Genomic DNA, 13,558 nt, shown 5'->3' with positions numbered 1-13,558 from the left:
GGAAAAGGTAGAGGTAAGTATCTGCAGGAGTTGGATGCTAGCCCTCCCTCTAGAAGTTAGTGAAAACAAGCACAGGCAGGTTGTAAAATTGTATACTGTGCTCAAGATTCCCACAAAGAGATGGAATTTCTCTTATGATTAAAGTGCATTCTCTGCTCTCTTGGCCCATTGTTACACTGAGGTCCGGACATTTAAATTATGTGTTCCCCTTACTGTTTCCTCCTTTACCTCAACACTGCTTTGCTCACACTCAGCACTCCCTTAATTAGTAATGTAACCAAGCCCTTTGGCCAGAAGCTAGTTCTACAGAGCATTTCTTTTTCCTAAAATGCAGGAGATCTCCACAGTTCTCATAGCATACTATTACTCCAATACTGACATTACCATTGTCTCTGAGCTCCCTTTATTCTATCTGTCTCTTCTTTGTCTCACACACTTCATGGTCTCATTTCTGCTTAAAATATGAGCTCTGAGGTAGGGGCATTGGTCATATGCAAGGTACTTCATAAAAATAAAACTCAAACAAATCAGACAGTTGGTAAAGGCCCCCAAAGAACTGATGAATCTGGGTCTGAGGCAATGCTCAACTTTCAACACAGGATGTATCATTTCACTTCACACGTACCTGACCATTCCATTTGCCATGCTGTTTACCATTTTTGCAAATGTTTGCTCAAGAGGCTTCTCTGAACCTTTTTGGTTAACCTGGGAAACAGAATAAAAAAAAATTAAAAAAAAGAGACAGTATTACTCAAAAGCCTGCTTAAAAGAACAGCAGCTTTTTCAGGAAGAAAAAAGTGAAAGCATACCAAGTTGACAATCATTTGCTTTCCATAGCTAATTATTTGCGAGTCAAAATGTCTTTGGAAGCCATCCATCTAGAACAGAAAGGAAATGCGTTGACAGATGTACACTACTATTGAGATCTGTGATTTACAAGAAATCTCTATAATCATCATTTTGATGATACCGCACAGATAGTTTTATAACTAAGAACAGTGTTTGATGTTCTCTATTGTGCTAATACATTTCTACTTTCAACCCCCCAGTCCATTCAGCTCTCCTTATTAAATATGCCACAGATAACGAGTATGGTACAGCTACTAAAACTGCTGCAAACAAGAATCAAAGAGAAACTACCCCCATTGATGTCTGGATTTTTTTCAGGCTCTGAACTCATCCTAAGGAGTACGAGGCTTCTTGCTACTACTTTTTAAAAACAAAGCTCAATCCAGTATTGCTGATTTTTATTCTTCTGATTACAGTTTGTTACCCTATCACACAAACATGAGCCCAGAAATATATTAAAACCCCAAGACACAACAAACACTCACATACATGATTTACTGACTTGCTGATCTGTGGCTTTGGTTTATACTTGAGGTTTGGTCTTTGAGACCAGAAAAAAGGAATTGATCCACGGGTCTACAAAAGAATGGAAATAGTTTTAAACAACAGAACTTACAAACTCACTTGTCATTTAAAAATAAAACACACTGGTTTGGTTTGTTTATTTGTGTGCATGCACATCTTATATACAATCTATGTTTAGAAACACAGAGCTATCTATCTATAGATCTTAAGCCAGTGAGCAGTTCCTTACACTGACTTTACCTGAACAAACGATGCCTTGCTCCCCTTGTAATGCACAATTTGTTCCGTTTCAACAAAGTTTGCAGCATGTCCTTCTGAATCAATGCCTATGTAGGAAAAAGACCGCATTAACCAGCTCAGACCAGCTGCAGAACAGTGACAGTATATCAGCAAAAGGCTTCCTACCCATGCCTTCTAAGCACTCACAGAAAGCATGAAAATACCACCGAGCCACCTCAAGATGGTAAATTAAACACACCTTTGGCAAAAAAGTTTAACACGATCTGTAGGAAATTTAGCTTGAAGAAGCACAGATGTGCTTAACACATTTTGATATTTCTAGCCCTAGAAATTGAGGGGTTTAATACAAAATAAAACATGAGTGCTTTGACACCAAAATATTCACAATTCAATAGCAATGGCACTGCAGAAACAGACCAATTGCTTCAAAAGCATGTATGTTGGGACCAAGAACAGAGAAGGTAATTTAAAACCATTTCCTTGTTCACTTTTAAACTTGAAACAATTAGAGAACACCACTATTCAGGGCTCCCCTGCCAGCACCAATGATGCTCTTAGTTGCATTTACTGCTAGGCCAAAAGGGCTATTACACACTTGCATTTAACTCCAGTAAAAACAGTGAAGTGTTAAAAAACCACTAGAAAAAACTTTTGCAGTTATCTCTAGGAGGAATAAAGAAGAGTCAGTTTTAACAAATACCATAACATACTTCTATTCATCATACAGGTTCCTAGTATTTTCTTTGATTTTCTTTAGTTTGTCTCACAAGGTCCTTGCTCTATTACAAGCATTTTTTGTGCAAGTCATTATACAGCAATTATTCTTAAAGGTAAGTCACATGTATAGATGGAATTCACATTATTTTAAAAATAAATCAATTTGCTATTTTACCTCTTACATAATAGCGTACACCAGCCCTGAAACAGCTTCTTCTGGAAACAAGCAGCCAGTCAAAACACTTGCCATTTATAGAACAAGAATGCATAGTAATAACTAATGACTAACATTAAGGAAAAACCCCAAAATTTCATTAAGATATTTTTATATATCAAGAGGTAGGAAACATCAAGGAACCAAGTACCCATATTCAAAGAATCTGTAAACATCTCACACCAGTAGCAGTTGAATGTTAAACCTGAGGAACAATATTAGGATCAGTATGCACATCACAAAAAGACAGGCTATAGGTGATATCATTGATGATCACATATTAAAACTGCTATGATTTTGAAAAAACAGGATTTAAAAAGATTAATCTGATCTTATGGTCCTATGGTCACTAAAAGGACTGACCTCTGAAGTTCTATTCAGTGCTACATCGATCTCATCTATAGTTTTGTTAAGCTATCTTAACAGTTTCTTGCCCCTATTGCTTTTAACAAAATACCACTTCAAAACTCTTTTCTAGGCTTTTAGAAGAATGACTAAGTTGGGCTGTTATACCTTGCGCCTCTAAGTGCAACGTACGTCACATTTACAGATGCCAGAACTAGCAGTAACGTAGACTGGCTTTCAAATCCATGTGAAGAAAAAGAATGAACATGTACCAAGTCTCCAGTGAGAGCTTTTTACACAAGCATGATTTCCTGCTCAGGCTAAATACCCAAATTGGCAGATACACCATAATCTGGGACTAATCAACAAACACTGGCCATTGACAACTAGTTTCAGTTTTAGAGTATTGTTCTGTGCTGTTTATAATTGCCTTTATTTGGGACTACAGTAAACTATCAAGTCTAGTAGAGACCAGCATTCATCATGAGTAATTTCTCCAGGTAGATTCACAGGCTTTCTTCCTTTGTCCCTAAAAATAGAAACCTACAACTTTAAAGCAAGCAAAAGATCAAAATGGTCAATTTTTGCAAGCTGCACTATTAGCATGCAGTCTTCTATTCTTTGAGGAATCTAGATATTTTGTCTTAAGGTTGGTAATGTAAACAAGACATTTTATTTTTTAAAATAGCACATTTTACAGTGAAATCTAGATTCTGCATTTATGAATCAAATAGGACATACAGCAGCTGTGTCACATGTGGGCACCTACACTATGTTAAAGAGCACACTGATTGCATATATGGAACATCTTGAGTTATGTGGGCATTTGTGCTAATACTGTTTGTAAAGAATTAAAAAAAATAAGATACAAATTGGCCCTATCTAGTCCAGAATGTTCTCACAATTCATAACTTAGACTGAAAAAGACCTATTCCTCTGCTTTCCTGGAAAATTACTGCCAGGTCCTACACCCTTTAATTCAACACTTGTACAGCCAACAGTCTCCTGCAAGAAAGGTTACCTCTAAACTTAGCTGCTTAGAAATAGTCAGCCCATTTTCTGTCTGCAATCTCTGTCCTAACTTGAATGGCAGCTTGCTACTGGCTACTTCCACTCACACAAAAAAGGAAAACACAACAATTGTTCTTTAGAAGGAGCTTTTTGGAACAGCAAGGGAAATATTAAATCTACTTTAGGCGGTCAGTCTTGATTACCCAAGTCAGTCCATTATTTCTCATCACTGCAAGACTAGAATCCCAGTCTAGATAGCTGAACAAAATCTATTTAGGTTTATATGGGGGGAAAAAAAGAATCTTTTATTTTATTGAAGTAACTGTTAGCAGCCCTGGAACAGTCTGCTTAGGGCTCTTCCTAGTAATTTCATCACTAAAACCCTAGTTTCTTCGAATTCCTGGGTTCTCTAAGGTGTTTGGTTAGTATTATAGTAAAACATACATTATTTATGCTAATTATTTATATAGTGAAAATAGGACAGAGGAAGGTGTTAATTGCAGTCTGCCAATTGCTAATTGCAATCTACCCAGACTTTTTCACCTAGGACCTGCAGGATAAGGACTGGGTTGTTTTGACAGTTCCCTTTTGCTATATTTCTTTGCCTCTCCACCTACTCCCACAACATTTTCCATTAAATGAAGTCACAGGGAAGAAGGGCTGTAGATCTGCCAGCTGCTAACAGTCCTACCAGAACAACCAATGCAGTCTGGAAGCTGTTCCCTGCACACACCTGAGGGGCCTTTGCGATAGAGGAACTAAGGAGAACGCAGCATGTGTTGCTCTGTCCAGTCTTGCCAGTCCTTCTGATGCTGCCAGTCCAGGAGCACCTGGGACTTCTTGTTGATCACACATTGCATGAGGAACACTGCCTCCTGAAAGCATTAGGCTTACTCACAGCATACACCCCTTTTCAAAAATAAACTCATAACTGCTTTGCTAAAAAGACTGTTACCCAAAGCATTGGTGCAGGAAAAACAGCTGGCTAGGAGAAACATTCCACAAGCCTCCAGCAGAACTCCTTATCCTTTTATTCACCAACAGGAACATCCATAAGCACTCCTTCAAGTCAAAACTGTTCACCATTATTTTATATTCAAAGTAAATGCTACACGATGGTATCCTTACAGCAAGATAAAAAGTACTAAGGCTGATGTAAGAGCATTTGCCATTCATCTTAACCTTCAACCCCATTGAAAGAGTTACGCAATTCATGCCTGTAAAATTAAATACATTAACCCTTAAGAGCAGAATATTCAAGTGAGTTATCATACGAGTGGGCTGTCAAAAAAAAATGTAATGCTCATATCTGAAAGAACTACACCTTAATTCTGACATTGCGTTCTATGTTACAGTTGCCAACACAGCCAACAGAGCAGCTTCCTCAGCAGCCATTTTGCTATTAGACTACCATATTCAGCACTGAGTTTTATTTACAACGTAGAAGGATACATCCATGCATCACTGGTGTAGCAAACCTATGGATCTGAAACAGACACACACACCACATGTTAAAAATATTAAGCACCAGCAGCCAGAAGAGGTATGTGGGTGACTATGCTTTGTCTAGGATTTTTTTTTTTGATAGTTTTATATACTTTTTATCCTTTACTTTTTGTTTAGGGTGCAGTAATTCTGAGAAAAAAGTTCAAGGAAAACAGCAAGACATGTAACCCTTATTAGCAGCAGTGAAAAAGTAAAAGTCTATCTAATCCTAATTAAGTGACCTTGACAAAAAACAAGCTGCTTTGACATCCTATACATGGCATTTACTCTTCTACAAACATGCCAGATATAAAGCAGTACACACTGAAAACCTTTTGATATGGTATTTGATGAACGTCCACAGTAGGATATAAGCAGAGATGGTAGTTAACAACACAGAGCTTCAGTAAGGGATACTTCCATGTGATTAATACTCAAAATGCTTGTTCCAGGGTTTTTCCCACCCTGCCACTCCTGAATACCTTTGGTCTTTCAAGAAAATATAAAATTAAGATTTTCCAATACTGGAAGTCAGAAATAACACATCTCATTACCTAAAACTGTTACTATAGCAAGTCACCTGTAGTCAATACTAGGTCACACTTCCCCTTACACATCGGTTATCTCCCTTTTCAGCTTCTCTGTTTTGCCTCCTACATCTGTTTTCACTAACCAGTGACACTGGGATTTTTGTTGCTCCCACTACAGCTTCTCTCTCACCTCCCAAGCTTTGACTGCATAGCACTATGCAAACTATATACCCAGTCATAGGCCTCCAGAATATGCACAACAGCCCTTTGCTAAGCTGTTATCTTCGCATTCCAGAAGCACTGCACAATCCAGCCTTTTGGAACAGTGCTGTCTAACATAAAACATCTCCACAGGTTACCGAGACAGAAATAGAAGCAGCATGTCATTCACTTCGATAAATGAGAAGTACTGATAGAGAGAAAAGGTTGTGGTAGCACAGACAATTCAAGAAGTTTAACACACATCTGAAGTCTCTAGTAGGAAGGAGCTTAGATCAGTCTGGCCATTGAGGTACTGCAGTTGTGGCTCATAGTCATGCACTTGTATTTGCTGGACTAAGTAAATTCAAAGGTTACACTGTGCTAGTCTTCATTTGAAATAAACTGAAAGGGTCTAACCATTAGTCTTACTCTTTATCAGCTTTATGACCTACTCACTAGGCAAATGGAATTTAAACTGCACTTGTGGAGAAAGTTGCTAGCCAGTCTTAGGAAAAAAGTGATGAGCCAAACCTTGCCTATACCTAAAGATAAGTAAGTAGCTAAACTTCAAAAGCTTCAGAAGCATATGCTGTGCAGTGTAACTTCCCCTTTGGTTTATACAAGCATGATCTCAGCACAGTATCTTCAAATGCAGGCACTTCCAAAAGTCAGCTTTACTACATGTACTATTGAGGACATGGACATAAAATTGGAAGTTTGAAAGCAGAATACTGTCACTGTGCTAAACTAGAAGATGAACAGCCACATTATACTAGATTTTGGCTGTCTGAAACAGAATTACAGGGAACTGTTGTATACTTATAGTAAAAGTACACTCGTCCTCTATTAATATAATCATTACAAAGTGTTTACCTCTGGTTGAGCAGCAAATTCTCTAAGAAGATGTCCGTTCCATACAAACCGTGGATCTGCCTGCAGCAAGAAAAAAGCCAACACGCTTTTAGAGACTGTCAGTTCTGTTGCATTAAACATAAAGGCAGTATTATTGTATCCACGCATTACACAAGTGTAGGTGAACAGGTGTACACAGAGATGGAATGCCCGTCTCTCATCAGTACCCTTCATATCATCAACTAGAAATCTAAATAAAATAAAAATAGGTAAAAGAAGAACAGTTCCCTCCAATCTTTAAGGGCATTCCCTGATACTTCAGGCATGCTAAACCATTAACAACTGAGCTGCAGTATTGGAAGAACATTCCAGTCCTTGCCCTAAGTAAATAGGGCTTGAAGAAATTACCCAAAATTTTAAGAACAGCAGCAAGGTAACACTCCTAAAATGGGCAGAAGGTAAAAATGCAAGGAGTCCTGTATGCAATAATCAACAATTCCAAGAATTGTAAGTTAAACAATACTTGTAGTTTAAAAGACAAAAGTATTTATATTCTGCTGTGTAAGTGATCCACTTCAACTTCACTTCTTTGCTATTCTTAATTCACCTCAAAAGTACCTCGAGCAGGTTGCTGAGCATGTTCCAGAAAGCTACCAGATTAGTCACAAACGTGACATTTGCTGTAGAATGTAGTGCAAGCTCTGGGAAGTGCCATATATCTCAACTTCAAGATGAGGCAGGCAGACAATGTGTCACTGAGGATGAGGGTTAATTCAAGTTCAGCATTGGAACAGCCCTTTGTCTAACAAAACAATAAATACAACTATCTGCCAGGAACTGTTCAAATCCTACTTGCAGTGTCTTGAACTAGTGAAAGAACATGATATGATGCTTTGGTGCCCCTATACTGGGTCTGTATCCTTCTACCAGTATTGTTTAAAAAAAACCCCAACCAAACAAAACCAAACCAAACACCCACAAATATCAAACCAAAATACCTCCACACCAACCACAGGCCAGGCTTCTCTCACAGAGGGGAACTGGAGATGCCCAGAACTGCCACCACCCTTTTGTTAAGGCATTATGCTTTAACCACAAGTGTAAAATTACATTAAAATTGTTTTAACCATCTAACATCTGAATTTACTTGAAAGTGACACTTTTTTACTGTACTTTGCCTTTCAAACAACCTTCTGAAGTGCCACAATTTTAAGGAAACCAATCCTTTCATGTCAGCAGCAGCTCTCCCTGGCAAGAGTACCGCCAGAGCAGCATTTGATAACGCTAAATAGTCCCCAACTATAAAATTATTTTTAAATTGATTTTTTTTTAATTAAATCTTTGAAAAAGTGTACTGCTTCCCCAGCTTAGATACTTTCGGTAACTAAGAGACAACACCTTGTGACTCCACTGCCACCTCTTCAGCAGCGGAAGAAAAAGTGCTATTGACCTCCAAGGTTTCAGTATTTCAGTGTCTAGGCAGTTTAGACCTTGTTTACACTGTAGGATAGTAAGTTACCAGACTAAGGATTCTGGAACTCTGGAGGCACAAGAGAATTTCAAGCTCAAATTGCATTTGGCTGTGTAATTCTGTTGTCTTTAAGGCAAAAGCAGCATATTAAATTCATGCTTCAAACATAAGGAATAGGCATAGTTTAGACAGAATACAATATCCCAAGGCCAACAGCCATAAAACCCACAGTTCTGTTCGATGTTATCCTGGAAGAGAATACAAAGTTAAGTGCCATTTATTCCGCTTCAGTTTTTTTTTTTTTCTTCCCCTGATTCTAGGTCAGAGGAATGACTTGCTTTCTCACAATTTTTCTACTTAGTTCCTTCTTGTTGCAATTAGTGTTCAATATTAAAATCAGAGGTGAACTTTCATTTATTTTGAATTTTAATCCATTTAAAGCAGAGTGCAGAAAGTACTTTTAACTGCCTGATCTAGAAGTCTGACATCACATCAGAACAGACTTCTGGAACCTCATGTTGCTCACAAGCTAAGAGACTTAAGGAAGGGTGGACTAGTATGCTCAGTTGCAACCCCTAACAGTTTCCATAAAATGCTGCAGTGCTGAACAAACTTGTGTACTGAACCATTACAGACCAGCAATTTCCACACTTATTCTGAGCACCCTACAAAGCAACTCAAACTGTAACTTGATTCAGTCAGTGTACCTTGCACACTTGCTTGGTTGCTTCTTTTTCCTTTCACTGTCGGCTTCTTATTCCAGAGAACTGCCCCAGTACAACTCAATTAACAAGATCACAGCGATAGTCTAGTTACACAGCTATTTTTTGCCAGTTCAATTATAAGGATTTGCATCTAAGCAACATGTAATCCGTTTCGCTAGTTTAAATTAATGATTAAAACAGTAAAGCCATTTTTAGTTTAACAGAGGACCATAAACGCTTTAACAGTATCTGCTACCATTTAGCATACTAATTCACTGTAAAAAAAAAGTTTAAGCTCAAGAGTAACGGGACCACAGACTTCAGCAATAGCATCCTAAACTTTACATAAAGTTTCCTTTAGTTTGTGATAGTTTGTTTTGACATCATTTAAACATCAGCTGCATAAACGAAACTTAAGCCACACAGAACTGATTGACAATGTCTGAGACACAGATACTAAGCAAAATTAAATCCTTACCCTCTCTAAGAGGCTCATTTCCTGGAACTCCGGGCTCGTGTTGGCTAACCGTTGCAGAGTGTGCGTTAGGTCATACGTTGTTGAGAAGTAAAATCCATCCACGCTCAAGACATGATTAAGCATTGATAAAAACACTTTATTGTCCTGCAACTGTTGAGGAAAAAAGGACAGAAGAGCTCTCATTTATTACCATCCAAATATCTTATTCTTATAAGCTACCACCACTTTGTGAAGTGATGAGATGAACTTTGCTAGTGCTCTAGCAACACAGGACATCATCCAGAGATTACCATACGAGGAAACCGTAAGATTGCAATTTTGATACCAGTTCACTGGTAACTTACAGCTAGCACACTGCAACCAAATTCTGCAAGAACAGTGGAGAGCAGAGAACAGTTTTCCTGTGAGGTAAATAGCTACTGGTATTAAACTAATATTAGCGACTCCCAAGCAAAAAGGAAGCCATTAGTTTCCCTGAAAACCATTCAGTCAAAAAAAACAAGACAAGATGGCAATGCAAAAGAAAGGATATAACTTGCTGTTAGGATTACCCAATAACTAATCTGTTTTCTGGTTCAAATTTTAGTTAACCTCACTCCTTTCCTGAAAGAGCATCATATTTCCTTTCAGCTCCATTGGTTAGACACCCTTATCTACTACTCTTTATCAATCCACAACACATCCATTGTAAACAATTTTCATCCTTTCCCTCCCTCTCAAAAAAAAATTAGTTCTTCCCTGCTGGGTAATTATGTAATTGAACAATTGCATAAATTAAGCAAGACAGATAATTAGAAGACAACAAGGCAGCTTATTGTAGGGGCTATCAGAATAGTAAAGCTGTGAGAAAGACTTAAGGGGAAGAGTATGCCATCTTTAAAGGAGCAAAAACGCACAATATGTAGATCAAACTCTGGGGGTGATATTCCAAGTTGCACAGTGTGAGTTTCTTATCTTGAATGACATAACTTAACATACATCTACATCCAAATATTACATCAAGTATAGTAGCCTGAACAAATCAAAGAAAAAAGTATAGTTCAAAGAGCTGCTTAAAAAAATTTTCCTAGTTTCATCAAATTAGGTCCTGTGGTAATGGACATTAACATAAGGTAACATTCCCCCACACTCCCCTAATCAATCCACCTACCTGAATATCAGTTAAGTGCAGCATGGTCTTTTTGTAGGAGAGGATGTCAAAGTCTGTTGCTTTCCAGATTGCATGACTGAAAATCTCACCAACTTTTTTCTTTTTTGTTATTACAATAAGATATGTGCCTGTAAATCAGAAAAAGCAAACTTTAAAAAAAACCAAAACAGACATGCATATTAAGAAAAGCAGCCTATCACCACACCAGAAAACTGAAACCAATAGGAGAGAGTGGGTTTTCTTCAAGTTACATCTAGGACTTTATGTTCTTAACAGTAAGGGGCTGGAACAGAAGCAAAATGCACTTGCTAAGCTACCCATTTCTCTGTGCTCACAGATCTTGAGGTACTCATTAAGATTAAGGAATTTAAAAAAATGGACAAGATAGTGTCAGCTACTCTTACTTCAGACCAGAGACAGTCTGAAAGTCTTTAGGCTTGCAAATGCAGAAAGAGGCCAATGGTCTTGAATGTGGTTTGGAAAGCACAGACCAAGTCTGAAATACATGAAAGGAAGCATGCTTCAGAATGCAAAAAGCCTATTCATCTTATGCTGAAAAAAATGCTCATCCTAACAGGTTCAAAACGGAGCAAAGAGAAGGGGTTTCTTTTAATAATTTAAGACAGGAAGTTTGTTGTTTTCCTGGTTGCGTAAGCAACAAAGCAAAAAAACCCATAATCATAACAGTTCACTCAAAACAATTAATTTACACTTGCTGGTAACACAACATAGCCTTATTTCTAAGCCTATCATATTTCAGTGCCATCTTGGTTTTGAATAAAAAGGTTACTTTATTAAATTGGATATTGATGGATAAAAATATCTCATCATCTACATCTTATAACCATTATATGCTTACTTACAACTTCAATAGAGCAAAGCAATGAGCAGGCCATGCAGAAGCACAGAACCACAAATCTAGTACATTTTTGTACTAAAGCATTCAAAGAAGTATGAATGCCAAAGCAGAAACAGTTCATGTTGTGTGCAGTAAGTTTACCCATTGTTTGTATATACCTAGATATACACCAAGTTTTATGGACAGGTGAATTATTATATGGGGTATCTAGTCTATAGTTAGTCAAAGAACAGGTACCACCCCCACTTTAACCTCTGCAGCTCTAGTGTTATACTTTTTATTTGGGTGGAATATTCAAGCACTTGAGAATGCTCTAGCATGTTTGCATCTCGAGTTAAAATACTGCTTTTGGTTACTATGTCAGAAGCATCCACATACCTTATAAAAACAGCACATTACATCCACAAATACACCACAAAGATGCTGCACAAATAGATACATTTAATCTGACATGAATTTTCAGTGTTGTCTCTTCCTATTTGGGTATGCAATCTTCTGTTTGAGATTTCAGAGCTTCAGATATTACTTCAGCAATTTTTTTTCCCACTTAATACTTTAATAGGTGAAGAATATTTGTGCTTGTTAAAGACACTGCATTGCTATATATGGAACCAATTTTACAGTTAACAGGTAACAGTGAACTGCCTAACAACACTTAGCTGAACAGTTAGTTTAACTGATATCATCTTTAGTTTGACAGCTGTATACTAACAATCAGTGCAAAGCTGTGGGGGGTGGAAAGAAAAAAACCAGGCTATTAAAAGAAGTTACATACTTCTATATTTTATCTAATATTCAGTCAGATGAACGAAAGTCATTGCCAAGCCTGCAAGCTGTGAAAATTCCCCTTTGGGGCAGTTCAGTTTTAAAACAGTCAAGGCCTGTCAAGTACCTAAGACACAGGTGTCCATTACATTGCTCTTACTCTGCAAGATCCACAATTCTTTAGAATATGAGCATATAAAATTCAGTAGTTTAAGATCTTGCCAGAAGTTACCACACTTAACACAATGACACTTTGCTTCAGTTGAGAGTACTTCCACGAGTGAACTTAAATCCTTTCTACGTATGGAGACTTCTATTCAGTATGCATGCTCCTTATTACATCATTTTTCAGACTACTTTAGTTCCAAACTCTAATAAAGTCTATCTTTTGAATAGCAACACTTAACTTTCCTGGAAGCTTAGACTCTACACATCAGGTTTATTTGTGGCAGTGACTGTTTAGATCTGAACAGCACTGAGATACTTGGGAGAAATAGACAGCCTATTTTTACCTTATCCTACAACGCCCTGAAATTCAGAATAGTCCCAGTCTGTCCTTTTCCTTTTAACACTGAATTTTCTTTTTATTTGTAGGATAGTTGGAACACAATCATTACTTGAACAGCTGCATCTACTAATCTAGCACCCTGTCACTCTCAGTTATTTGTGTACCAAGATTATTGATTTAAAGTCAAACTTCACAACCCTGTATTTGACTGTTGCATCAAATCCTGCAGCTAAGATTAAAACAGTTATGAAGAGTAAGTAGATGAAGTTCTTTGCACACATTTGAAATGCATTCCTTAAAACTCAACAAGCTGTCAGTTAACTCTACCATTAGAGCTACAGGTTTAAGAGGTACATGAACATTCAGGATAAACTGTATTTGGATACCTCCATCCTCTAGCAGCCATAAGGAAAGTCCATCATAGTGATCAAAGTGTAACCTCAGACACTTTAGCAATACAGCTGGCCTAAGTATTTTTAAAGAGCACAGTTCTGCCTTCCTTACCTGCCACCAATCGGATTGTTCCCAAAATACCATAAATAGGCCTTGTAACGGCTGAAGGGGGAACATCTTTCTTAACTGAAAAGCAGAAGAAAAAAAACACCAGGATTTCAGACTGCTTCTTTCATGACTACATTGGAAAACTATTAAGCT

The 13,558-nt window shown here is 37.6% G+C and overlaps 1 protein-coding gene across 1 annotated transcript in view; it reads right to left on the bottom strand.

The window, feature by feature from the left end:
* SACM1L (SAC1 like phosphatidylinositide phosphatase) overlaps positions 1-13,558 on the bottom strand; it is a 31,881-nt gene that overhangs the window by 8,899 nt on the left and 9,424 nt on the right. The window contains exons 3-12 of the mRNA XM_069811246.1: positions 13,409-13,483; positions 10,773-10,900; positions 9,623-9,772; positions 6,991-7,050; positions 5,354-5,387; positions 2,507-2,608; positions 1,615-1,700; positions 1,339-1,425; positions 810-878; positions 626-705 (exon numbers count right to left, since the gene is read on the bottom strand). Coding sequence (XP_069667347.1) covers positions 626-705; positions 810-878; positions 1,339-1,425; positions 1,615-1,700; positions 2,507-2,608; positions 5,354-5,387; positions 6,991-7,050; positions 9,623-9,772; positions 10,773-10,900; positions 13,409-13,483 — 871 coding nt within the window. The remainder of the gene's footprint in view (positions 1-625; positions 706-809; positions 879-1,338; positions 1,426-1,614; positions 1,701-2,506; positions 2,609-5,353; positions 5,388-6,990; positions 7,051-9,622; positions 9,773-10,772; positions 10,901-13,408; positions 13,484-13,558) is intronic.

This window comes from Haliaeetus albicilla, chromosome 2 (assembly GCF_947461875.1).
Source record: "Haliaeetus albicilla chromosome 2, bHalAlb1.1, whole genome shotgun sequence".
NCBI lineage: Eukaryota > Metazoa > Chordata > Aves > Accipitriformes > Accipitridae > Haliaeetus > Haliaeetus albicilla.
This window is presented reverse-complemented; position numbering and strand designations above follow the sequence as displayed.